The following is a 27498-nucleotide window of genomic DNA, read 5'->3' on the forward strand; positions in this document are numbered from 1 at the left end:
TGTTTCGTCTTATGGTGTCACTTATATATCAAATTCTCCCCTCGTGGTCCAGTAGCTGTTTGTCCCTCTTTTGTTCAGCTTCTTTATTCTTTGTCATTTGGTCTTTTATATCACTAATTCTTTCTTCTGCCTCATTTATCCTAGCAGTGAGAGCCTCCATTTTTTATTGCAGCTCATTAATAGCTTTTTTGATTTCAACCTGGTTCGATTTTAGTTCTTTTATTTCTCCAGAGAGGGCTTTTATATCTCCCGAGAGGGTTTCTCTAATATCTTCCATGCCTTTTTCGAGCCCGGCTAGTACCTTGAGAATCGTCATTCTGAACTCTAGATCTGACATATTACCAATGTCTGTGTTGATTAGGTCCCTAGCCTTTGGTACTGCCTCTTGTTCTTTTTTTTGTGGTGAATTTTTCCGCCTTGTCATTTTGTCCATATAAGAGTATATGAAGGAGCAAGTAAAATACTAAAAGGGTGGCAAAGACCCCAGGAAAATACGCTTTAACTAAATCAGAAGAGACCCCAAATCATGGTGGGGAGAAAGGGGATAAAAAGAGGTTCAGGAAAAAAGAAACAATTAAAAAAAAAGAAAACAAATAAAGAAAAAATATAAAAAAAGAAAAAATATATATATTAGATAAACTAGTTAAAAAACGTTAAAAAAGAAAAGGGTAAAAGTTAAAAAAAACTAGCAGCAGAAGAAAAAAAATTGAAAAAGAAAATTAAATTAACTGCAAAGCTAAAGAATCATGGGGAGAAAGGCATGAGTTCTGTGCTTTGCTTTCTCCTCCTCTGGAATTCCACTGCTTTCCTTCATATTGAATCTGCACTCCTTGGTAGGTGAACTTGGTCCTGGCTGGATTTCTTGTTGATCTTCTGGGGGAGGGGCCTGTTGTAGTGATTCTCAAGTGTCTTTGCCCCAGGCAGAATTGCACTGCCCTTACCAGGGGCCAGCCTGAGTAATCCACTCAGGTCTGTTTTCGGGGAGCTTTTGTTCCCTGAATGCTTTCCATAGAGTTCCGGAGGACGGGAATGAAAATGGCGCCCTCCCAGTCTCCTGGCCGGAGGAGCCGAGGGCTTGGGGCCCCACTCCTCAGTGTGCCCTCAGAGAATAGCGCCCAATCACTTCCATCTCCCTGGCCTCTGGCCATGCTCCCAGCTCACCCAACCTGCAACCGGTTCAAGGGAACCCCGAGCTGAGAGCTCACTCCTTGGCTCTGTCTCTGTATCCGGCTTCCCTGTTCTAATACCTGCAAGGTCTGCGACACTCAGACACCCCCGATCGTTCTGTGACCCTGCGGGACCTGGGGCCACGCTGACCTCGCGTGGGCTTCACCCCGGTTTAGCTTTTGGGGCAATGTCCCTCAGTGGAACAGACTTTTAAAAAGTCCTGATTTAGTGCTCCATTGCTCTGCCACTTGCTGGGAGCCAGCCCCTCCTCCCCGTGGTCTATCTTCCCATCGCTTTGGATTCACTTATCTGCCAGTCCTACCTTTCAGAATGTGGTTGATTTTCTGTTTCTAGAATTGCTGTTGTTGTTCTCTTCGATCTCCCGTTGGATTTGTAGGTGTTTGCAATGTTTAGATACGCTATCTAGCTGATCTCCTGCTAACTGATGTAGTCTCAGCCTGCTACTTCTCCGCCATCTTGACTCCTCCCCGCCATTTGATTTCTTATTTGGCCCATTGCTTGTGCAGTAGTATGGTGTTTAATATTTATGTATTAAGTATTTAGTATTTATGCCATAGATTTTCCCGCTTTTATTGTTCTATAGTTTATTTATTGTTCTGTAGTTTTATACCATTGTGGTTGGAGAATATACTTGATATGATTTCACTTTTCTTAAATTTGTAATACTTGTTATGTTTCTTTTTATGTGATTTAGCCAGGGGTTCTTCTGTGTGTACTTGAGGAAAATGTGTACTCTATTTTGAGGGGCTAGAATGTTTTATATATATCTTTTAGAACCATGTATTCTGAAGTTTGTTTTAAGTAAAAAAAAAAAATTCTTACAAAAAAATAATAACTTTAACTGAAGGTACTCATTTGAAATAAAGCATATCAGGTGGGAGGTGAGTGGAGGGATGGGTGAAATAGGTGTAGGTAATTAAGAGTACACTTACCATGAACACTGAGTAATGATATATAGAACTATTGAATCAGGGGCTCCTGGGTGGCTCAGTCAGTTAAGTGTCCAGCTCTTGATTTTGGCTCAGGTCGTGATCTCCGTGTCATGAGACTAAGTGCCAGGTTGAGCTCCATGCTGGGCCTGGAGCCAGCTTAAGATTCTCTCTCTTCCTCTCCACCTCTCCACCCACTTACTCACTCTGTCTTTAAAAAAATTTTTTTTTTGATTCACTATATTGTAAACCTGAAACTAATATAACACTGTATGTTAGATGTACTGGAATTTAAAAAAATAATAACAAAAAATGAAAAAATATTAAAGTAGGTAAATAGAACACAAAGACATACTGTTTGGTTGCTTTGAAGAGCTATGTAACACATCTTTCACTACAAATATAAACATTTGAATCTAATTATAGTGATACTCTAGAAGAATTTTTGTATACCCAAGAATGTTTTATTACTAAAATGGCCACAGTAGTACATCTTAGAGAATATAGTCACTGGTATTTTTTTTATTAAAGATTTATTTATTTTTAGAGGGGGTCGGTGGAGAGGCAGAGAGAGAGAGAAACCAAGCAGACTGTGTGCTCAGCACAGAGCCCAACATGGGGCTTGATCTCACAAGCCTGAGATCATGATCTGAGCCAAAACCAAGAGTCAGATGCTTAACTAATTGTGCTAACCAGGTACCCTTGTAGTCACTGGTATTGTAATAGCATTGCATGCTGACATATGGTAGCTACACTTGTGAGCAAAGCATAGTGTATAGATAAGTTGAATCACTTTGTTGTACACCTAAAGGTAATGTAACATTGTGTGTCAACTGTACTCAAAAATGTTTTTTCTAAAAATGAAAACAGTGTACGTTTGAAAATACAAAAATATATATACACATACATATAAGGCCAAAGATGAAAAAAGATGCAAAAATCAGAAGAAAGCTGGTTGTTGCTATCTTAATAACAGTCGAAGTGGATTTTGGCACAAGGATAATTTCTAGAAAGAAAGAGGACATTTCACAATGCTCTAAGGTTTAATTCATTAGAAATAAATAACAAACTTAAATACATATGTACCTAACTACAAAGCTTCAAAATACATGAAACAAAACTCGAGAGAACCAAAGGGAGAAAGAAAGAAATCTACAATCACAGTTTTAAATAGCAACACCTCTTACTAATTGATAGAATTTGTAGATTAAAAAAATCATTAAGATATAAAAGATTTGAACATCACTACCAACCAACTTGACCTAATTGACATTTATCTAATGATATACTTCAGTACATAGGAATAGAAAAATGGTAAAAGTCCTTCCTTGTTAGTAATCATTTTAAATGTGAAATTATTAAGCTTACCAAGTAAATACAGATTGGCAGAATGGATTAAAAACCGAAAAACCATGATCCCATTATGGGCTGTCCACAAGATTCTCTTGTTAGACCAAAATTAAATAGGCTAAAGGTAGAAAGATGGGAAGAGACTTTCTATACAAATAGTATTGATATCATACAAAATAGACTTCTGAGTTAAAAACAACAAAAATAATAAACAAAGGTTTATATTTTGATAGATGGTGAATTTCTCAAGAAGTTACAATAATTATAAACATATATGTACCAAATGATAGACTCCAAAATATATACAGCAAATTGACAGAAATTAAGGATGAAATAGACATTTCTACAATAATAGTTGGAGATTTCACAACCATCATCCTAACTATTATTTGTTGAGCACTCACTATTTGCCAAGATTATTCTAGGCATTTTACATACGTGAACTCCTCTAACAGCAACCCTTGTGGCAGAGTTACTCATTATCCCCATTTTACAAAAGAGGAATTCATGGCATAGAAAAATTAAGTGACATACCAAGGTAACAGCAATGTACTTGGCAGAACCTGAATGGTAGATTCAGTAAATTAGATTTGGTTCTTAGAGATTTTCTATTCAAACCTCCCACTGAAAGAAGGGATTTCTTTCTTCAACATACCTGATTCTGTGATACTTGTAGGAGCATTGTGTGGATAGAGCATCACCACTTGAAAGAGTAAAACATTCTAGTATGGGCTAGTCTCATTGCCATACAATTCTTCCCTGCACTGAATTATAATCTTGTAACTTTGATTCACTGGCCTTTATAATGAAAATAAGCCCATCCTTCTGACAGCTATCAAAGTATGTGAAGATTGTCATGATGTCACTCTCCACCACCCTCAACACCAATTGGAGACCTCAACAACATACTGTAAGTAACACGGTAGTTAGCATATCAATAAGGAAATAGACCTACTGGAGATATATAGAACACTCCACCAAACAATAGCAGAATTCATTCTTCTCAAGTGAATGTGGAATGTATTCCTATTCCTATGGGACCTATTCTGTTCTTCAGGGCAGACCTTATGTTAGGCCACAAAAATAGTTGATAATTCTCAAAAGATGGACTTCACATGAAGTATCTTCTCTTACCACAATAAAATGAAGCCAGAGATTTAAAAAAAAAAAAAAAAAAAGGAAGACGGAAAACTGGACATTTCGCAAATACATGGAAATTACACAGTAGACTTTTAACCAGTAGGTGAAAGAAGAAATAAAAAGGATATTAGAAAATAATTTGAGACAAATGGCATTGAAAACACAACATATCAAAACTCATGGGATGGAGTGAAAGCAGTGATCAGAGGGAAATATATTGTTGTAAATGCCTACATTAAAAAATAAGATAGATCTGGGGTGCCTGGGTGGCTCAGTCGGTTTAGCATCTGCCTTTGGTTTGGGTCATGATCTCCAGGTCCTGGGGTCAGACCCTGAGTTGGGCTTCCTACTGCTCGGCAGATAGTCTGCTTCTCCCTTTCCCTCTGCCCCTCTCCACAGCTCATGCTCTCTTTCTCATTCTCTCTCTCTCTCTCTCTCTCAAATAAAATCTTTAAAAAAATCTCATATCAGGGGGTGCCTGGGTGGCTCAGTGGGCTAAAGCCTTTGCCTTCGGCTCAGGTCATGATCCCAGGGTCCTGGGATCAAGCCCCGCATCTGGCTCTCTGCTCAGAGGGGAGCCTGCTTCCTCCTCTCTCTGCCTGCTTCTCTGCCTACTTGTGATCTCCGTCTGTCAATTAAATAAATAAAATCTTAAAAAAAAATCTCAAATCAGTAACCTAACTTACATTTCAAGGAACTAGAAAAAAGTAAAAATTATGTAATGAACTCAGTGCTTAATGGAGCTTGGAATACAATAGGGACTTAATGTTTGTATCTCGCTGTTAGAAGGTGGAGGACGGTCAGGAACGTATCCTCCAGACTGAGAAGGCACTTGAATACTGCAAAACGAAGAAGGCTGTTCTATACCATTTATACAGTTTTATTCAGGGTCACCTACTGACAGGGTATTGGGACAGCAGGTGGACAGAGGATCCAGGGTACTCTACCCCCATTCCCCACTCAGCTTGGATCTCAACCCACAACTTTTATAGTGCAAGGGGTATGGTGGTGTGGTCACAAGGTGGTTATCTATAGTGAGGCCATCTGTGTCCTAGAAGATCTGTACTAGTTATCTAAAGTGGTGCCACCTGTGTGCTAGAGCATGCTGTCTACTAGTTATGTAAAGTGGTGTCATTTCTGCACTGAGGGGAGAACAAGATGCAGGGCCAAAAATGGAGCCAGTGTTGTCACAATCCTATACTCACATATACACTGCTGAAACTAATCATTGAAAACATTTTTTAAATGAGTGTAGGATACTATTTACAGTATTCTTTCCATTTCTGTAGTTTGCTTTGATGGATTATGGTATATATGGGTTTTTAAAATCCATTTTTAAAAATGAGATATTACAGGGGCACCTGGCTGACTCAGTTGGTGGAGCCTGCGACTCTAGATCTCACGGTTGTTAGTTTCAGCCCCATATTGGGTACAAATCTAGAAATAGATAAAGATATTACACATATACTGTGAATTTCACCCATTTAAAATGTACAATCCAGTGTGCTTTAGTATATTCATCAAGTTGTGTCTTCATCACAATTAATTTAAGAACATATTTATAACTCTAAAGAGAAACTCCATCAGCAGTCACTCATTCATTTTAGGTGACCACTAATCTTAATTGTGTCTGCATGGATTTGTCTTTTCTGGATGTTTAATGTAAATGGAATCATGCAATATGTGGCCTTTTATGTGTGTCTTCTTTTATGTAGCATAATGTTTTCAAGGCTCATTTCTGTTGTAGTATATCAGTCTCCATTCCTTTTTATTGCTGAATAATCTTCCATTGTATGAATATACCACATTTTTTAAAAAAGATTTTATTTATTTATTTGACAGACAGATCAGAAGTAGGCAGAGAGGCAGGCAGAGAGAGAGGAGGAAGCAGGCTCCCTGCTGAGCAGAGAGCCCGATGCAGGGCTCGATCCCAGGACCCTGGGATCATGACCTGAGCCGAAGGCAGAGGCTTTAACCCACTGAGCCACCCAGGTACCCCAAATATACCACATTTTGATTATACATTCATCAGGTGATGAACATTTGGATTGAGTCTACTTTTTTGGCCATTAGGAGTGAGACTGCTGTGAATGTTCATGTACAAGTTTTTGTTTAGATACTTGTTTTTATTTTCTAAGTAACTACTATGATTGGAATTGCTAGTTTATCTGGTAACTCTGTTTAACTACTAGACTGCTTCTCAAAGTGGTTTCATTGTTTTACTTTCCAGTGTATGAAGGTTCCAATTTCTGTACAGTCTTGCCATTATTAGTATCTTTTTTATTTTAGCTGTCCTTGTGGCTGTGCAGTGTCTTATTGTGGTTTTGATTTGACCTTCCTTAATGACTAATTATGTTGAACTTATTTTTATGAGCTTATTGGCCATCTGCATATCTTCTTTGCAGAAATGTCTATTCAGATCTTATGCCTATTTTTTAACTGGTTTATTTTTCTGTTTGTTGCATTGTGAGAGTTCTTTATATATTCTGTATATAATTCCTTTATTAGATATGTGATTTGCAAATATTTTTTTCCTATTTTATGGATTTTTCTTTTTACTTTCTGGATGATGTCCTATATGACACAAAAGTTTTTAATTTTGATGAAGTCCAATTTATTTTTTCTTTGGCTGCTTATACTTATGGTATCATATCTACAAAATCATTACATAATCCAAGATCACCAAGATTTATGCTTATTCTTTTCTTTTAAGTTTTAACTCATTTTTAAAAAATCTTTGATCCATATTGAGTTGATTTTTTAATATAATGTGAGGTGGGGATACAACATTATTGTTTTGCATGTGGACATCCAGTTGTCCTGACACCATCTGTTGAAATACTATTCTTTTCTCCATTGAATTATCTCAGAGCACTTGTCCAAAATTGATTGCTTGTAAATATAAGGGTTTATTTCTGGATTGTTCTGTTCCATTGATCTATATTTCTATCCTATTCCAGTACCATGATGTTTTAATTACAGTAGCTTTGTAGTAAGTTTTGAAATCAGGAAGTGTGAGTCCTCCAACTTTGTTTCCCTTTTCAAGATTATTTTGGCTCTTTTGGGACTCTTGCATTTCCATATGAGTTTTAGGATCAACTCTTCAATTTTTTTTTTTTAAGATTTTATTTACTTGACACAGAAAGAGAGCACAAGCAGGGGAAGCAGCTAACAGGGAGAGGGAGAAGCAGGCTCCTCCCTGAGCAGGGAGCCCAGTGCAGGGCTCAATCCCAGGACCCTGGGATTATGACCCGAGTAGAAGGCAGATGCTTAACTGACTGAGCCACCCAGCTGCCTCTCAACTCTACAATTAAAAAAGAAAAAAAGACAGCTGGGATTTTGATAGAGATTTCATTAAATCTGTGGACCAGTTTGAGAACTGTTGCTAACTTAACACTCTTAAATCTTTGAATTTGTGAATGTGAAATTTGTTTCAATTTGTTTTCTTTAATTTTTCTCAACAGAGTTTTTTGTGTGGGTTTTCAGTATATGTCTTGCATTTCTTTAAATCATTCCTAAATCTTTTATTCTTTTTGATGCTGTTGTAATTTATTTATTTGTATTAAAGAGGGAGAGAATGTGAGTGAGGGGAGGGGCAGAAGGAGAGGGAGAGAGAGAATCTCCAAGCAGACTTCCCAGTGCACAACATGGAGCCTGATACAGAGCTTGATCCCAGGACTCTGAGCTCATGATCTGAGCCAAAATCAGGAGTTGGTTGTTCAGCTGACTGACCCACTCAAGCACCCCATAAATGAGATTGTTTTAATTTCATTTTCAGGTGGTTCATTGCTAATGAACAGAAAGACAATTTGTGTATAAATGTATTACATATTTGTATATTGTATTGCTAAACTCGTTGATTACTTCTAATGATTGTGTGTGTGTGTGTGTGTGTGTATTTCTTTAGATTTTCTATGTATAGGATCAAGTTACCTGTAAATAGAAGTTGTTTACTTCTTCCCTTCCAGTCAGGATGCCTTTTATGTATTTTTCTGGCCTAATAAGCTTGGCTAGAACTTCTAATACAATGTAGCATAGAAATCACTGTTGCATTTTTATGAAGTGGTGAGGGGGTATAAACTCTTTTTATATCCATTAATATTGAAGGATGATGGCTTCATGAAATTAGTTATCATATATGTAGGACAGTAATTGGGGCTGTTATGACCATGTAACTTTTTTTTCATTGGGGAACACTTTAACAATGTCCTTGTTTTTTTTTCTTTCAGGTTTTCTCAAATAATGACGAAGGCCTTATTAACAAAAAGTTACCCAAAGAACTTCTCTTAAGGTAAATGTAGATAAACTTTAGTGAACTCAGATTTGATTCAGTCATCAAGTTCCAAGACAATCTTCTTTCTCACTATGAGTCCATAGCATAGAAAAACAGACAGAATTAGCCTAACTGACTTTTTGTTTTTGTTTTATAGAATGCTGTTCAGCTTGTTGTTAAATTTTACTTGGTCTAATCCAGAATGTACTAAGTATGTACATAGCATTGGTCTGGATTCTTTTTGTAATGTGGTAAGTATTGTAATAATCTTCAGTAGGTGCCATTGTTTTGGTATCAGTAGATATTCTCAATGTAATCAGTAACATGAGGAGTGATTACTAAGGTTGTGAGCTCCTGAAGTCCCAGACATGTAGATGTTTTCTGATAAACAAGTTTTAAAATAAGTACAGCTATATGTTCTTACTAAACACTTAAAATGCTCAGTCCAAATACTGATATATTTTTATCCATCTTATGAGAATTATGTGCTACGTGACAGTAAGTACTATAAAACATGGTTTTTGTCCTGTATTTCTGGCATCACTGAATATGCAATAAATGGTGTTTTGCTTGTCATTTTACCAGATAAATCTATCAACCAACGTTTGTTGATCCTGAGGCACTGCAGTTTCCTTTAGTACTCTACAGTCATCAAAGAAATCTTATTTTAGTTTTGGATGTTCTGTTTTAATTGTTTACAAGTAATACATGTATACATGGTAAACTTTGAGTGGCATTTCCCAAACTCTTCTCATATCACTGATGTTCCTCAAAACAAAACAAGTTTTATGATCAAAGAAGAATGGGAATCACTGGGATAACAAAACCAATTTCTTTAGGGCCTTACTAGGCTAATACTTGTGATGATACTCCCAGATGGATAATTGTGGCATTTCAACGTGCTTACCATGGAACTCTTTTAATATTCCGTATTAATTCCATATTCTGTGGGAAAAAATTCTGGGAAATGTTCACATAGAGTAAGTGATTGGCCAGATGACTCAATTCCCTTAGGTTCTTTCATTTTACTCAGTTAATTAAAAAGAAAATTATTTCACAAGTGTATCAAATGAAAAATACAGCAATAATATTTTATTTTGATAAAACAAATACTTGTTTGGATGAAAGAATATTCTTTGGCATTTTAGACCCTTTTAAAGTTAAGGAAGTGGTAACAAGAAAGGAATGATATGTTTTTCATATAAACCCGGGAGCTCTTGATCAAGCAGTGAGCTGTTAGAGCCAGCATGGCTGTGTTAGGATGGGCAGGCTGTTACTATATAAATGGAGGGGATGCCATCCACAACAGATGACAAAATTCATGGTGTCCCTTGGAATTGTACGGTGTTTAATTCCTGGTCTGAACTTTTTCTAGCACAGACATCAAGCTGTCATATGAACATGTCCTCCTCCATCCTCTGGAGAATCCACCAGCTTCAGGCTGACCCATTATTAGTCATTCAACACTTGGGTGTGATTAAACGCCACTCTTCCCATAATACTACTCCTATCTGTGACTCAAAGCTGCTAACTTAATATTTTCCTCTTTGGTAGGGTTAGCTTTGACACTGTTCTCAGCCTGGGAATAGTTTCTATCTGCTGACAAAAAAGGCGGGGGGAATTATATCACTTTCTGTGCTAGTGTGATTTATGAAATGTTATTTTAGAAGTTTTAGTTCTCTCAAAGATCCATGATGGACCCAGCTGTTATGAAATTCTCCAGTTACAGGTTTTGAATCATACCCCAAAGCTCATACAGAGATCAATTTTCAAAAAGAATTGGCATTTGAGACCAAATGTTCATAACATGTCTATTCATAGGTTTGTATTCCCACTTCTGCTCTTATTTTGGAGTCTGTGAGGGGAATTTAAATTTTAAAGTACTGCTGCTACAGGTCTTCTCTGACTCGTGAGTCTCAAAATTAACTCTAGCCAACCATGGTATTTTAATGTTTGTTGGCCTTTAAATCATTTCTGCCATTTTACTCTCAGACCTTATATTCTCAGTAATAGTATTTCTTCCCTTTCCTTTTGTTCCTTTTTGGGCAAAATTTTGAAGAAAGGTTTGACCCATGTTATCAAAGTAGCTGTCTTCATCATCCCTCATGGAGCTTAAGTCTTGATTATCTTGCTTATTTAAATGATGTCTTCATACTTTCAGTATGTCCTAGGCTTACATTTTTACTTCATAATGTAGACTTCTTTGTAACAGTGCAGATTTCGTATTCTTGTTGAATTCCTATTCACCCTCCCTCTTACTTCATCAATAGAAATGAATTCTTTGACCTTACAATAATCTTACGTACTTGCAGCCAGATCCTCTTGTGTCTGCTGTTTTGTTTGTTTTGTTTTTTAAGATTTTTTATTTATTTGTCAGAGAGAGAGAGAAAGAGCGCACAAGCAGGAGGAGTAGCAGGCAGAGGAAGAAGCAGGCTCCCCACTGAGCAAGGAGCCTGACATGGGACTCTGTCCCAGGGCCCTGAGATCATGACCCAAGCCAAAGGCAGAGGCTTAAGTGACTGAGCCACCCAGACGTCCGACCCATGTCTGCCTTTTTTTACTCCATCTGTTACCACCCTCTTAAATTCTCTACTAGCTTCCATTACTGATCACATCAGGCAAATTCTTAGCTTCCCCTTTGGAACCATTAACAAGCACAACCTAGAATTATGTGTGTCTTTTCATCTCTTTATATCCCTTTGAATCCACTCAGAAAAATCCATGAGGTGATTTTTCATCTGATCATCTTATTGTTAGTTTTAAGACTACCCAATATTGTTCACAGATTCCTTCTACCACCCCATCTTTAATTTGTTACTTAGCAAGTTTTTAGAATTTTGCTTTTTCTACCCAACTTTCATTCATAAATAAGGGTACTCCAGTTCTCCTTCTCTACCCTTTATGCTCACAGAATTCAACAGCTTACAATTTTACTCCTCCTGGGGAGTCAGTTGTATAATGCTCATAACATTATAACAATTGTTATAACAATTATAACAATCTTTAATTTGTTGAAAGCTATATATCTATTAGTGAGTTGGGTTGTCCTTATATTCTGTCCTCACTGTTATTGTCTGTATTACTTTTAGAGCCAAAGTTGGTTGAGATTTCAGTTCTCTCCATTTATTGCTTGTGTGACCTTAAAGTGACTTAACTCTTTGGACCATAATTTCCTATATCTACAAAATGGAGATGATAATAGTTCTCACTGAATGGGGTAGTTGCTAGCTCTTAGAGGGACTGGCATTTAATAAATGCTAAATAAATGTTAGCTTTTATTGTTAATATCAATTTTGGATGCCTGAATTACTTATTAAATGCTATGTGATAATGTGGTCAGTTTTACTGCAAACAACTGATAAAAGCAAGCTGTCCTGTTGTGGATCTCAGCATATGCTACTGCTAACAATTCATTTTATCACTCTGGACTGATGTAGTCTCAATGTAAATTGTACATTACAAATGATAATTAAACTGATAACTACTAAGGCATAGGCAGGTTGGTGGTGGTGTATGTCAACTGGTAATTAGTTTGTATTATAAAAACTATAGCTTCTTGCAAAGAACCATTCCTCTAAGAAAAGTAATCTTATGTGAATTGAGTACTGGTCTAAAGTTCAGACTATAAATTTTGATATTAAGCTTTTTACCTTAAGTTTTTATTTCTATTATGGTTGCTTTCAGATGGTGATGATTAAATGAAATGTAAACATATAAACTACCTCACAAAAAATAGGGGTTGCTACATGCAGTAAATATTTTAAAACATTCAGAGAAGATAAAGCTCTTGTTAGTTATAAATAATAATGAAAGAAATCTCTTATTAGATACATTTTTTAAAACTGAGATCATTATTATTTAGGTCATTTTCTCTCCTTGTAAATTTATGTGGACACATGACAGAATTAAGGACTAATAGTGTTTGTTGGCTTGATGAAGGGAAGTTTGATTACCCTCAACAAGAGAGCTGAGCCTAATAATTCTGGGCAAATGAAATCAACTAAACAATTACATACATTTGGCAGTTTTGCTAGTTTCCTGGGGAAAATTATAAGATAACTAGTGCAAAAATTTTCAATTTTCCTTTTCTTAAAATCATAAACCAATTCCATGAGTGAAAATAATTGTGGTTATTGTTGCAGTCATTAAGTTACAACCCAGTGCTTATGTGTAATTGTGGGACCTTGGGGAGCAGTGCAGTGAAGGGCTCATTCCTGTTTCGGGCAGCATTGAGTGGGTGTTCTTGCCTGCTGGTTGGTTTCAGCATTCCATGGGTTTTTTTCAAGGACTGGTGCATCCACCTCCTGCTGTCTGTGATGCCTTATATATATTCCAAGGCAGCTTAACAGGTAAGATGCTCTTTTGGGGATACATACTGCAAATTTAAGTTTAAGCAACTGAGCAGGTTTTTCCTTTTTGTTAAAATTTTTTTTTTTCATTTGTGTGTTCATTTTTATTGCTTTTTACTTTGCATGATGCAATACATGGCTGAATTAGTGTGTGTTGAAATCAGATGCAGAAGCTTAAAGGCCCTTTCTTTTCATTACTTCTATATACTATTATGTACTGTTTTAGGGTTGGCATCTAAGTCCAAATCCTGGCACAAGCAAATTTTCCTTTGTCTAGGTTGAGGGTATAGTTATACATTAAAAGTCTATTGATGCCTTTAGAGACATATATATATATATGTATATATATATATATATATATATTTTTTTTTTTAACTACATTGAAGTGGCATCAAACACCAGTAAAGCTCAACAGATAGGAATGATAGAGCCTAGTACATTGTTTTCCAGAGCTTCATCCCAGGAAAGTTATGTTAGAGACCTATTAATTTAAAAACTCTGAATTCAGAAGATTGGTAAGTTTGACCCTATGAATAGTAAAATACATCCAGATATATATACTATACCACAGAAACAGAGCACAGTGGTAGCCCAGTGATGGGCATTTCACCAGTTAGAATGCACATTATAAGCAGTGGCTACATTCTTCAATGCACAAATAAAATCCTCTTAAAGATTATTAGGTAATAAGGTGGATTATTCTTGATGACTAGAGCTTGAAGAAGGTATGAACAAAGGAAGAAATACAAATGGCCAATTTGTATGGCACTCAATAAGGCCCATATTTAAATAGAAATCAAAATAATGAGATATTACTTACCTGACTGGCAAAGCCCAAAAGGTTGATAATATTGGGTTTTGGTAAAGAGAAGACAGACACTCTAAGATACTTTAGAGCTGGAAATATAAACTGCTATGGCTATTCTGTGGGGCCACTGGGGGAAATCTTTAAAATGCTAAATGTACATATTCACAAATTCCATTTCTTAGAATTTACTAATAGATACATTTACAAAGATACATATACAGGGATGTATATACTAAGGTATGTATATAGGGATGATTAATACAGCCTTTTTTTATTTTTAGTAAATTGAATTACAGAATTGGATTACTCCTAATTCTTGGTTAATCATACATTTCCTCATGATCCGTGCATTGCCTTTTCCCCCTCCCCACCATCAAGTTAATATTTTCAGAACTTTGAATTTATGACTCCTTTAACTTTTTTTTTATCTTAAGTATATTTGACTAAATGGTTGCAGTGTTTACTTTTGCTTGTTTATCAACTTTGTAAAAAAAAAAAAAAGTATATCTTCTGAGACATGGTTTTCACTCAAAATTATGTTTCTAAGAGTGATCCATGTTGCTTTGCTTGGCTATTATTCATTTTACTGCTCTATAATATTCTATTGTATGACTGTGCCAAGATTAATTTATTGATCTTTTTTTTTTTTTTAAAGATTTTTTATGTATTTGAGAGAGAACGTGCAAGAGAGCACAAGATGAGGGTAGGGGCGGGGAGAGACAGAGAAGCAGGCTCCCGGTTGCGTGGGGAGCCTGATCTGGGGCTTGACCCCAGGACCCTGAGATCATGACCTGAGCTGAAGGCAGACGCTTAACCAACTGAGCCACACAGGTGCCCGTTATTGATTTTTCTTTGAGAAATACTTGGGTTTCCAGTGTTTTGTTAATAAAAGCAGCGCTGCTGTGAAGATCCTCGTAGTTGTCTCTTGGTACAAATATACAGAAGTTTCTCTAGGAGTAAAATCGCTGGGGGTCATAGGCTGTACAAATAATCAACTTTATTTTCGTAATACTGTTTTTCCAAAGTAGTCTTATCAATTTACCTTTATACAATGAATAAGAGCCTCTGTTGAGTCACTCTAACATTTAGTGTTGCTGCATGTCTTAAGAGTAGAATAGCATTTCATTGTATTCTTTATTTGAATTTCCCTGAATTCTAGTAGTGTTGAGCATCTATTTATCATTGCATGTATTTCCTTTTCTGTGAAATATATGTTTTGCCTATTAGGTTGTTTCTTGTTGATTTGCTATTGGGGTTTCCTTCCCTCTTGCTCTTTATACTGTATCTTCTGAATTTTTTTTCTCCATCCAATTTGCCAAATGGTGTCCCAATTTAATAGTCTTTACAAGAGGGCAGTTAGGGGTTTTAATGATTAAAACTTATATTTTATTCACTGTGATTATTATGATTTTCTATTTTGTTATTTCTTTATCTTATCTTTATCTGCCACTCCCCTGCCTCAAACCTTTCCTATTACCTTTAGTGTAAAGTCCATTTAAATTGTTAGAACCTAAATTATTCTCCTAGAAATGCATACTTATTAACTCTTACTTTTCCCATCTCTCTCTTTTCCAACTTATGTGTAAATTCTGGCAGTTCTGAATTAGCTCCAGTCCCTGAAATTGTCATTCTCTAATTTGCTCCCTTCTGCACTTATTCTACTTCTTGAAAATGTCTTTTGCTTAGTCTTTTTCACTTAGTTCAGCCTAAGGCTTTCCCCAAGTTCGAGGCTATATTCTCTCCCTCTTGAGTATGCTTATAGATCCTTTAAGCATTTTGTAACTTCTGGTGTTTGACCTGGATTTTATATATCATAACACAGTAAATCTAGCTTTTAAAATAATTTATATATGTATTTGATACATTAGTTTCAGGTGTACGGTATAATGGTTCAGTATTTGTATATATTGTGAAATGAACATCACAGTAGGTCTGGTTAATATCCATCACTATATATAGTTACAAAGATTTTTTCTTGTGGTGAGAACTTAATATCTACTTGCTTAGGAACTTTCAAATATGCAGTGCAGCATTATTAACTATAGTCACCATGCTGTATGTTACATCCCCATAATTTATTTCTGTTGTGACTGGAGTTTGTACCTCTTGACCACTCCTTTGTCCCCCACTTCTGGCAACCACGTATCTATTCTCTGTATCTATGAGCTCAGTTTTTGTTTTGGATTTCACATATAAGTGAGATCAGACAGTATTTGTCTTTCTCTGTGTAAGTTATTTAATTTACCATAATGCCCTCTAAGTCCATACGTGTTGCAAATGGCAAGATTTCCCTTTTTTATGGCTGAATAATACTGCATTATATGTGTATATACGCGCGCACACACACACACACACACCACATTTTCTTTATCCATTCATTTATAAGCAACTTAGGTTTGCTTCCATATCCATAGACAATCTTACTATTTTAAGTAATGCTACAGTAAACATGGGAGTGCATATAACTTTTCAAGTCATTTTCATTTTCTTAGATAAACACCCAGAAGTGGAATTGCTGGATCATATGGTAGTTCTATTTTTAATTTTTTGAGGAACCTCCATACTGTTTTCTGTTTTCCACAGTGGCTGTACCAGTTTACATTCCCACCAGCACTGTATAAGGGTTCCATTTTCTCCGCATCCTCACCAACACTTAACATTTCTTGTCTTTTTAATACTAACCATTATGACAGGTGTGAGTTGATATTTCATTGTGCTTATTATTTGCATTTCCATGATGATTAGTGATGTGAGCACCTTCTCATGTACATGTTGGCCATCTGTATGTCTTCTTGGGAAAAATGTCTTTTTAGGTCCTCAGCCCTTTTTTTATTGGGTTGTTTGGGGGTGGGTTTTTTGCTATTGAGTTGCATTTTGTATATTAACTTTTTTCAGATATATAATTTGCAAATATCTTCTACCATTTGGTGGGTTGCCTTTTCATTGTGTTAATGGTTTTCTTTGCTATGCAGAAGCTTTTTAGTTTGATGTAGTCCTTATTTATTTTTGCTTTTATTGCCTTTTTTGCTTATTTTTTTGCTCTTGGTGTCAAATCCAAAAAATCATCGCCAAGACCAATGTCAGGAAGCATCCTGCGTATGTTTTCTTCTAAGAGTTTTGTGGTTTTATGTCTCATTCAAGTTTTTAATCCATTTTCAATTAGTTTTTGTTTATGATATAAGATAGTGGTCCAATTTCATTCTTTGAATGTGACTGTCCAGTTTTTCCAGCACTACTTTTTGAAGAGACTGTTCTTTCTCCATTATATATTCTTAGGTACTTTGTTGTGAATTAATTGACCATATAGTCATGGGTTTATATTTGGGCTATCTCGTCTGTTCCATTGATCATCTGTCTGTTTTTATGCTGATTCCATACTGTTCTATTTACTATAGCTTTGTAATATAATTTGAATTCCATTGAGTTCCTTATATTTTCAGTACAATCTTTGTACTGAGGTTAATATTTTCTGACTGGATCTTTCTCCCAGTGTGTAACTTATTTTCTTCCCCATTCTTTAAAGCATATTTTGATGAGCCAGACACCTTTTATAAAGTCAAATATATTCAGTCTTTTATGGTTAGTGTTTTTTGTGTTTTGATAAGGAACATCTTTCTTACCTTGAAAACAGATATATTCACATGTATTTTCTTCTGAAAGTTAAAAAGTTTTGTTTCTGATATCTCAGTTTGTAATCACCCTGGTGTTAGTCTTTATTTATAAGATAGAATCCATTTTTATTTTCTTTTCCATGTGGATTACCAGTTTTTCAGGTTCATTTGTTAACTGGTCCTTCCTTTCCTCAAAAGAATGCCATTATTACCTCTATCATATACTCTGTTCTCTCATAATTATATAGTTACCTAGTTTTTACTCTGTTTCATTGGTTAATTTTCTGTGTGCCAATATACACAGAAGACATCTGTATTTTTGGGTGACTAGGACCTTTAAATTTATTTCTCATTGTTTTTATCTGATTCTGGAGTTAATGCAAGCCTATAGAATTGAGTTATGGAGCATTCAGGCTTTTCCTGCTCTCTGAAATAGTCCAAGTGTTTTGGTTTAACTGTCCTTTGAAAGGCTGATAAAACCAGAAAAGACCTCAAATAGCTAGAGGAATGTTGAAAAAGAAAGCCAAAGTTGGAGGCATCACAATTCCAGACTTCAAGCTCCATTACAAAGCTGTCATCATCAAGACAGTATGGTACTGGCACAAAAACAGACACATAAATCAGTGGAACACAATAGTAAGCCCAGAAATAGACCCTCAACTCCATGGTCAACTAATCTTCATTAAAGCAGAAAAGAATGTCCAATGGAAAAAAGGCAGCTTCTTCAACAAATGGCATTGGGAAAATTGGACAGCTGCATGCAGAAAAATGAAACTGGACCATTTCCTTACACCACACATGAAAATAGACTCAAAATGGACGAAGGACCTCAATGTGAGAAAGGAATCCATCAAAATCCTTGAGGAGAACACAGGCAGCAACCTCTTTGACCTCAGCCATGGCAATTTCTTCCTAGAAACATCGCCAAAGGCAAGGGAAGCAAGGGCAAAAAAGAACTATTGGGACTTCATCAAGATCAAAAGCTTTTGCACAGCAAAGGAAACAGTCAACAAAACCAAAAGACAACCGACACAATGGGAGAAGATATTTGCGAATGACATATCAGATAAAGGGCTAGTATCCAAAAAATCTATAAAGAACTTATCAAACTCAACACCCAAAGAACAAATAATCCAATCAGGAAATGGGCAGAGGACATGAACAGACATTTCTGCAAAGAAGACATCCAGATGGCCAACAGACACATGAAGACGTGCTCCACATCACTCGGCATCAGGGAAATACAAATCGATACCTCAATGAGATACCACCTCACACCAGTCAGAATGGCTAAAATTAACAAGTCAGGAATCGGCAGATGCTGGCGAGGATGCAGAGAAAGGGGAACCCTCCTCCAGTGTTGGTGGGAATGCAAGCTGGTGCAGCCACTCTGGAAAACAGCATGGAGGTTCCTCAAAAAGCTGAAAATAGAGCTACCCTACGACCCAGCAATTGCACTACTGGGTATTTACCCTAAGATACAAATGTAGTGATCCGAAGGGGCACGTGCACCCAAATGTTTATAGCAGCAATGTCCACAATAGCTAAACTATGGAAAGAGCCTAGATATCCATCGACAGATGAATGGATAAAGAAGAGGTGGTCTATATATATATACAATGGAATACTATGCAACCATCAAAAGAAATGAAATCTTGCCATTTGTGACAACATGGATGGAACTAGAGGGTATTATGCTGAGTGAAAGAAGTCAATCAGAGAAAGATAATTATCATCTGCTCTCCCTGATATGAGGAAGTTGAGAGGCAACGTGGGGGGTTAGGGGGTTAGGGAAGGAAAAAATGAAACAAGGTGAGATCGGGAGGGCAACAAACCATAAAAGAGTCTTGATCTCACAAAACAAACTGAGGGTTGCCAGCGGGGGAGGGGTAGGAAGAGGGTGGTTGGGTTATGGACATCGGGGAAGGTATGTGCTATGGTGAGTGCTGTGAAGTGTGTAAACCTGATGATTCACAGACTTGTACCCTTGGGCCTAGTAATACATTATACGTTAATAAAAAATTAAAAAAATAAACGAAAGACTGATAAATTCTAAAATTGAGCCTAGAATTTTCTCTGTGGGAAAATGTTTAACTAACTTGATATAAGTAGGATTTTTTTAAGCTTTCATTTTTTTCTTGGGTCACTTTGGTAGTTTCATTTTTCTAGGCATTTGTTTCTGAGTTTAAAAATTTGTTGTCTTGTTAGGGTTTTGTTTTTTTTTTTTTTGAAAGGATATTCTGTCCCACTGTATCTTTTTTTTTTTTTTAGATTTTTATTTATTTATTTGACAGAGAGATCACAAGCAGGCAGAGAGGCAGGCAGAGAGAGAGGAGGAAGCAGGCTCCCTGCTGAGCAGAGAGCCCGATGTGGGGCTCAATCCCAGGACTCTGAGATCATCACCTGAGCCGAAGGCAGCGGCTTAACCCACTGAGCCACGCAGGCGCCCCTGTCCCACTGTATCTTATTTATTATTCAAATATTAACATACAGTGTTATATTAGTTTCAGGTGTACAGTGTAATACAACAATTCTATACATTTCTCAGTGTTCATCAAGTATACTGTTCATTCTATTTATTTTACCTATTACCCCACCCACCTCCTTTCTGGCAACCACCAGTTCTCTGAATTTAAGAGTCTAGTTTTTTGTTCATCTCTTTTTTTCTTTGTCTTTTTGTTTCTTAAATTCCACATATGAATGAAATCATATAGTATTTGTCTTTCTCTTATTTCACTTAGTATTATGCCATCTTAGTCCATCCATATTATTATAAATAGCAAGATTTCATTCTTTTTATGGCTGAACAATATCCCATTTTATATGTATACCATGTCTTCTTTATCCATTCATCTATCAGTGGACACTTAGGTTGCTTACATATCTTGGCTCTTGTAAATAATACTGCAATAAACAGAGAAGTGCATATACCTTTTCAATTTAGTGTTTTTGTTTTCTTTCTGTAAATACCCAGTAGTGGAATTACTGGATCATATGGCAATTCTATTTTTAATTTTTCAAGGAACTGCCATACTGTTTTCCACAGTGGTTGCACCAGTTTGGATTCCCAGCAACAGTCTATGAGGGCTCATTTTCTCCACATGCTTGCCAACACTTGTTGTTTCTTGTTTTTTTTTTTTTTTTTTTTTTTAATTTTAGCCAGTTTTGATAGTTCTATTTTTGTTTAACTCTATAGTATCTGCTGTCATGTACTTTTTTTCATTTGAACTGTCATTAATTTATGTTTAAGTGCTTACCCCATTTTTGATCAATTTTACTAAAAGTTTATCTATTTTGTTAGCACTTTTAAAGAACCAGATTTTGGCTTTATTATTATAGTTGTTGTTGTTATTATTTTGATTTAAAAACAGAAATTTCTTTTCTCACAATTGTGGAGGCTTGAAGTGCAAGACCCAGGTGTCAGCATGGTTGGTTTATTCAAAGACCCCCTGTCCTTGGCTTCATAGGTGGCCGTGTTTTCCCTATGTCCTCACATGGTTTACCGTCTGTAGTAGTCTGTATTTTAATCTCTTATTATGAAGAGCTAAGTCATATTGGATTAGAGCCCACTCTAATGACTTCATTTTACTTTAATTATGTGTTTAAATATCTTGTCTCCACATGCAGTCACACTCTGAGGTACTTGGGTTTAAGACTTTAGTATTTGAATTTTGGGAGTACCCAATTCAGCCCATAGTTGTACATGTTAGCATATGTGTACATGTGTAGTTATGTGTACGTATATATGTATTGGGTGGACATATTTGTGTGTGTATATATGAATGTATATGTGAACATGTGCCTGTGTATGTGTATTATGTGGGCATATGAGTCTATATATCTTTGTGTGTGAGAACATTCCAACCAGTGGAAACAGCACTTGATAAAATTATACTGTATTTGGAGAATCTCGCACAGTTTAGTTTCCTTCTACTCATGGCCCATGTGTGTATTTATTTGCATTTAGTTGGAAGTGCATGGAATGTAATTATTTTCCTCTGAGCTTTCTGCTACCTAACATTTTGTGATTACCCTCCCCTGTCAGCACATAAAAGTGGTTAATAACCACTTAAAATTTTTTCTTCTTTTGTTGAATTATTTCATAACAACATCCTGTAGTAGAATCACTGATCAAAGAGAACATTTTATAGCTCTTGACAAAATCATTGCTTTCCAAATGTAATGAATTTTCTTATTGAAATATATTTGACACATAACATTGTGTATGTTTAAGATCTATAGCATGTTTGATTTGGTAGCTTATATATTACAGTATGATTGTCATTATAGCTTTAGCTAACACCTCTATCACATCATGTAATTATCAGTTCTTTTTTGTGGTGGGAATAATTAAGATCTGGTCTCTTAGCCATTTTGGTTTTATACTAGAATACTGTTACCTGTAATCACTATGGATCTCCAGGATTTGTTTATCTACTAGCTACAGATTTGTACCCTTAAACAACACCTCTTCCATTCCCCTACCTCTTAGCCCCTGGTAATTATTTTACTCTTTAGTTTTATGAGTTCAGTGAGTGATGTCATATGATATTTGTCTTTCTCTATCTGACTTATCTCAGCATAATGTCCTCAGGGTCCATCCATATTGTTGCAAATGGCAGGATTTCCTTCTTTCCCATGGGTAACTAATACATACACATGCAGGTGTGCGCTCACGCTCACGTGCGCGCACACACACACTACATCTTCTTTATCCATCTGTTGATGGACATTCAGGTTGTTTCCATATCTTGGCTTTTGTGAATAATGCTGCAGTAAACATGGGAGTGTATATATTTCTTCAGCGTCCTGTTTTCATTGTCTTTGGTTATATGCCCAGAATTGGAATTGCTAGATCATATAGTGGTTCTGTTTTTAATTTTTTCAGGAACCTCCATATCATACCCAAACCAAATCACAACTGTTTCTCCCTTCTCCAGAAGTAACCACTATCTTGACTTTTATAGTTATCACTGTATTTCATTTTTTAGATTTATCACCCAAATGTGTATCCTTAGACTTACATTCTCTCTTGGCCACTGAAAATTTACAGATCTTTTTGAGTCTCTGATAATTAGTAGGGCCCCTGTTCATCTCTTTCTGTTCCATACATATGCTCTTAAAAAACTTGGGTTATTTGACTTGCTGAAGTTCCCACAGTCTGGGTTTTGTTAATTGCGTCCTCATGGTACAATTTCAGCATGCTTCCTTTCTCATCTATATTTCTTGGAAATTGATAGCTGGATCCAGAGGCTTGATCAGACTCAGGTTCTGTCCCTTTGGTAAGATTTTATGTGGTGGTCTTCCTTCAGGAGTTACAAAATGTCTGGTTTTCTTTTTCTTGTAGGGGATGCTAGCATCTATTGATGTTTACTATTTAGATCATTAACTTATTGGGGCTGCAAATTGATATTCTGATTCTTTTTTCATTTATTAGTTAGAATACTTGTATAAAGAGCTATTTCTCTTCGTTCGTATTTGATTATGAAGTGTTACAGTTTACATACAAAAAAAGTCAGGATAAGTGCCTGATTCTTTGTTTATTTGCCAGTTTTTGAAAGAGATATGTGAAGATATGACATTTGGGGGAAAACATTTGCATAGTTTCATATAATCTTCCATAGCAATCTATATTAATTACAAGAGAAAAATAGTAACTTTATAATGAGGCAGTCTGGCAGACATCATCTTAATCAAATGACCGCAGTTAACATTACCAATAACGGGACAAATGGACACCATGTGCCTCCTGATGTAATGAACAAGAAGACCACAATATTATTGCTGTGGCATTCCTGACAGAAATTAATAACCTGAATCTAATCATGAGGAAACAGCAGATACACACAGGAGGAGATCCTATATGCTTCAAAAATACTAAAGTCAAGAAAGATAAAGAAAGACTGAGTGTCCTAGAATCAAAGAGACTAAAGAGACAAAACAACTAACTGCAATACGTGGTCCTAGGCCAGAAAAAATGTTTTTCTTTTGTTTTAAAGACCACTAATGGCCCAGTTGGCACATGTTTAATAAGAGCTCTAGATTAAATAATAGTACTGTACTGCTGTCCTCTTTTTTTGGATAATTGTACTGTGTCTTTGAAAAAGGAGATACTTGAGTAATTAGAGGTAAATGAATATCATGTCTGCAGCTTGCTCTCAAACATTTCAGAGACAGTGACATATATGTGTGTATATGATGTTTGTTAAAAGATAGGCTGAGGTATATTAAAAATTATTAGAGTTTATTTGAGAAAGAATCACTTTGAATGGGGTAGTGCCAAAGCGGGAGTGGTTGGGAGTGCTCTACCAGTCAGAGCCAGGGGAAAGTCACCTACATAGAAGGTGGAAAGACAAAGAAAGGAAGTTATCTGATTGGCTGTGTCTTAAAGCTTCTTTGCTCTTTATGATTGGTTGTCCTTAGTGTTCTTATTTTGTAACTTTGGGGTATTTAAAGGCTCAGATTTTTGGTTGCTTAGGTAGGCACCACAGCCTTATAGCCACCTCAGTCTAATAGCCTCCCTGTTTAATTAATGTAATATATATACATACATATATATATGATATATATGTTAATATATATTAATGTGATTATATATGTTCCCATATATATATGGTAATGCAAGTACAATATATTGTTAGCACTTGGGAAATCTGGATGAAAAGTGCACAAGAATTCCTTGTCCTATTTTTGCAAGTTTTCTGTAAGTTTGAAATTACTTAAAATTATTAGTTGGTTTTTTATCATCTTCTGAAGGGGACCTTAGACTTTTTGTATTATAAATTTATGAATTTAAACCTGTTTAATAATTTTCAGTTCATTGCTGTTACTACTTTTATTGAAATTCACATGGTCTTGTCTTTGACTCCTGAGCCCTTTTACATAACCCTAGTAGTTTTTTTTTTTTTTAAAGATTTTATTTATTTATTTGACAGAGAGAGATCACAAGTAGACAGAGAGGAAGGCAGAGAGAGAGAGAGGGAAGCAGGCTTCCTGCTGAGCAGAGAGCCCGATGTGGGACTCGATCCCAGGACCCTGAGATCATGACCTGAGCCGAAGGCAGCGGCTTAACCCACTGAGCCACCCAGGCGCCCAACCCTAGTAGTTTTGATAGTTTCCTTCCTGACACATATACAGATGTATGAGGCTCATTTCATATATTCGCTGCCCCAGACCTGGAATCAGCCATTTTTTCAAGAAGTGTTGGTTTCTTTTTGTGGGAAAGGGTATTTCAGGTCTACAGTCTGGTTGCTAGAGGTATTTCTAGGCCTTTTCAGTATATTGAACATATATATAGAGATGAGAAACTCATGATTTCATACTGATATATCTGCTGCAAATTCAGGACTCTGTTATTACTTCATCAGTCTGAAGTCTGCATCTCCTTTCTTCCACACTAATAGTCCTGGTTATGACACAGGGGATTATACAATTAGGATATCCTAATATAGATTAAGATATCTTAATATCCTAAGTCCTAATGCTCATTTGCTTTATCCACATCACAATCACCATAGCCTCAGAATAACAACACCGGTATAGTTTTTACCAGTATAATTACTGAAAACAGTGACATTTGTTTGCATTTGTTCTCTCTTTCTCCTCACCCCTGCCTTTATTTATTTTTTTTAAGATTTTATTTATTTATTTGACAAACAGAGATCACAAGTAGGCAGAGAGGCAGGCAGAGAAAGAGGGGGGAAAGCAGGCTCCCTGCTGAGCAGAGAGCCTGTTGCGGGGCTCATTCCCAGGACCCTGAGATCATGACCTGAGCCAAAGGCAGAGGCTTTAACCCACTGAACCACCCAGGCGCCCGACTCACCACTGCTTTTAAATGGTTGTACTAAATCTACATTATCAAGTGTGTAGCCACCATATATTATACCCTCTCTCTTTTACCTCTCATTGAGCTTATTTAATGCTTACCACCAGTCTTTATTTATAGTCATTTTGTTGTCTGGTGCTTGTTCTCCAGAAGATTCGTTCTTCAGACAGGGTTCATGGGAACAGTATTCTCTAAGGTCTTTATGTTGATACCAGCTTGTGCCCTTTATACTTGAAATCCAGTTTTGCTGTATATAAACTTCTGTGTTTACATTCTTCTATTCCTGATTATCTTAAATCTGTTATTTCATTTGCTTCTACCATAAAGCTTTGTATATGTAGTTGGAATAGGGATGAATACTTTAACAGCTGAGTAATCTCATTATGGATATTTTGATGTGTCATCTAAATTTGACAGGTGACAGTTTCTTAAAGATTAGTTGCAATTTGAAATTTTTAAAACCACAGCAATCGACCCTTTATACTTTACTAAGTTAAATTCCATTTGTCTTTGAATAGATCTTTTCCTCATTCAAAGTGCATTTTGAAATATCATGAATTTATCATTTGGAAAATATCAAGATTTGGGATACCGAACAGGGGTGCCTGTGTGGCTCAATCAGTTGAGCATTGTACTCTTGATTTTCGCTTAGGTTCTGGTCTCAGGGTCATGAGGTTGAGCCCCACATTTGTTCCACACTCAGTATGGAGTCTGCTTGAGATTTTCATCCTCTGCCCCACCCCCCCACCCCTGCTCACTCACATGTGTACTCTCTCTCTCTCTCTCTCAATAAATAAATAAGTAAATACAATCTTTATTTTAAAAAAAAGATTAGGGACATTGATAATTCACGGTAGCCAGTATAAGTTTTCCAAAATTCTAATTTTTATTCAAAAGCTTGAATTTTATCATTGGCACAATTTTCCTTGAAGTGGCAGTTTCATTTCATTTTTAGAAAATGTCTGTTATGTACTTGAGTCTGAATTACCATAATTTATGTCAGCTATTCCTTCATGTTTCATTAAAAAAAGTGAACTAGTTAAAAAAAAAAAAGTGGCTAGTTTAGCTCATAGCTCAAACAATTGTTTTTTTCCTAAGACAACCATTTGAAACCTTTCCTTTGGCTCTTTTCATTTTATTGCATGAATGAGTTACTCTAGTCCAAGCTAAAAACAGACCTCAAATGGTTTCATTATACAAGCAGTGAGGTTTTTAAACTTGTGATAAGGGACAGAAGGAAAATTCTACTCATTGCAAGGAAATCCTCACTTAAGGTTCAGTAAGCCAAAAGCACTTAAAACCCATGAACCTTCAGCTGGTCATCCTTAGCCAGCCCAGTCCCTGTGAGGAACTGGCATATGTTCTTGTGCTGGTGACCCTTTAGCTGAATTACGTCTCCATATTCTGAATGCTCACTTATATTACCATTGCAGGCAAGTTTCTTCTTCTTCTTTTTTTTAAAAAAGATTTTATTTATTTATTTGACAGACAGAGATCACAGGCAGAGGCAGGCAGAGAGGGGTGGGGGGAAGCAGGCTCCCTGCTGAGCAGAGAGCCCGATGCAGGGCTCAATCCCAGGACCCTGGGATCAGGACCAGAGCTGAAGGCAGAGGCTTTAACCCACTGAGCCACACAGGTGCCCCGAAAGTTTCTTCTTAAACACCTTCTCTAGCTTCTTTTTATTGTAATTATTCTTGATCCCTTGGACAGTAGTAAGGGTCTTCCTCCCATTTTCTCTGCTGAATTCTTATATGGATATAATCCTTAGTGCCTGCAGGAAGCAAATCATCACCCTTACTTGCATCAGCAGAGGGGTGGAAAGAGTGGAGGTTCTTGATAGCAGACATACAATGTGATTCCTTTTCCTCTGTGGGAAAAGGCAGTGGTGGTGGTGGGATGGAGTGTTGTGCAGTGAGGGGGCTCAGTGATTGGGACCAAAAACCATTTGAAACCTTTTATGTGTACCTACCATTTTGTCACACAGAAATTAAAAAGATGTGTGCTCAAAAGTTAAGTTTCAATAAA

The 27498-nt window shown here is 36.3% G+C and overlaps 1 protein-coding gene and 1 pseudogene across 9 annotated transcripts in view; one reads left to right on the plus strand and one right to left on the minus strand.

The window, feature by feature from the left end:
* FBXL2 (F-box and leucine rich repeat protein 2) overlaps positions 1-27498 on the plus strand; it is a 152795-nt gene that overhangs the window by 31645 nt on the left and 93652 nt on the right. For 4 of the 9 annotated variants that reach the window (XM_047741535.1, XM_047741565.1, XM_047741573.1 and 1 more), the window contains one exon: positions 8837-8898. In XM_047741535.1, the coding sequence (XP_047597491.1) occupies positions 8837-8898 (62 nt within the window). Of the gene's footprint in view, positions 1-3700; positions 3704-4299; positions 4378-8836; positions 8899-9037; positions 9132-27498 lie in introns of all 9 variants that reach the window. The other 5 variants (XM_047741532.1, XM_047741558.1, XM_047741542.1 and 2 more) reach the window with 3 other exon arrangements.
* Positions 26703-27344, minus strand: LOC125107029 (eukaryotic translation initiation factor 1-like; annotated as a pseudogene).

The sequence above is a fragment of the Lutra lutra genome, chromosome 1 (assembly GCF_902655055.1).
Source record: "Lutra lutra chromosome 1, mLutLut1.2, whole genome shotgun sequence".
NCBI lineage: Eukaryota > Metazoa > Chordata > Mammalia > Carnivora > Mustelidae > Lutra > Lutra lutra.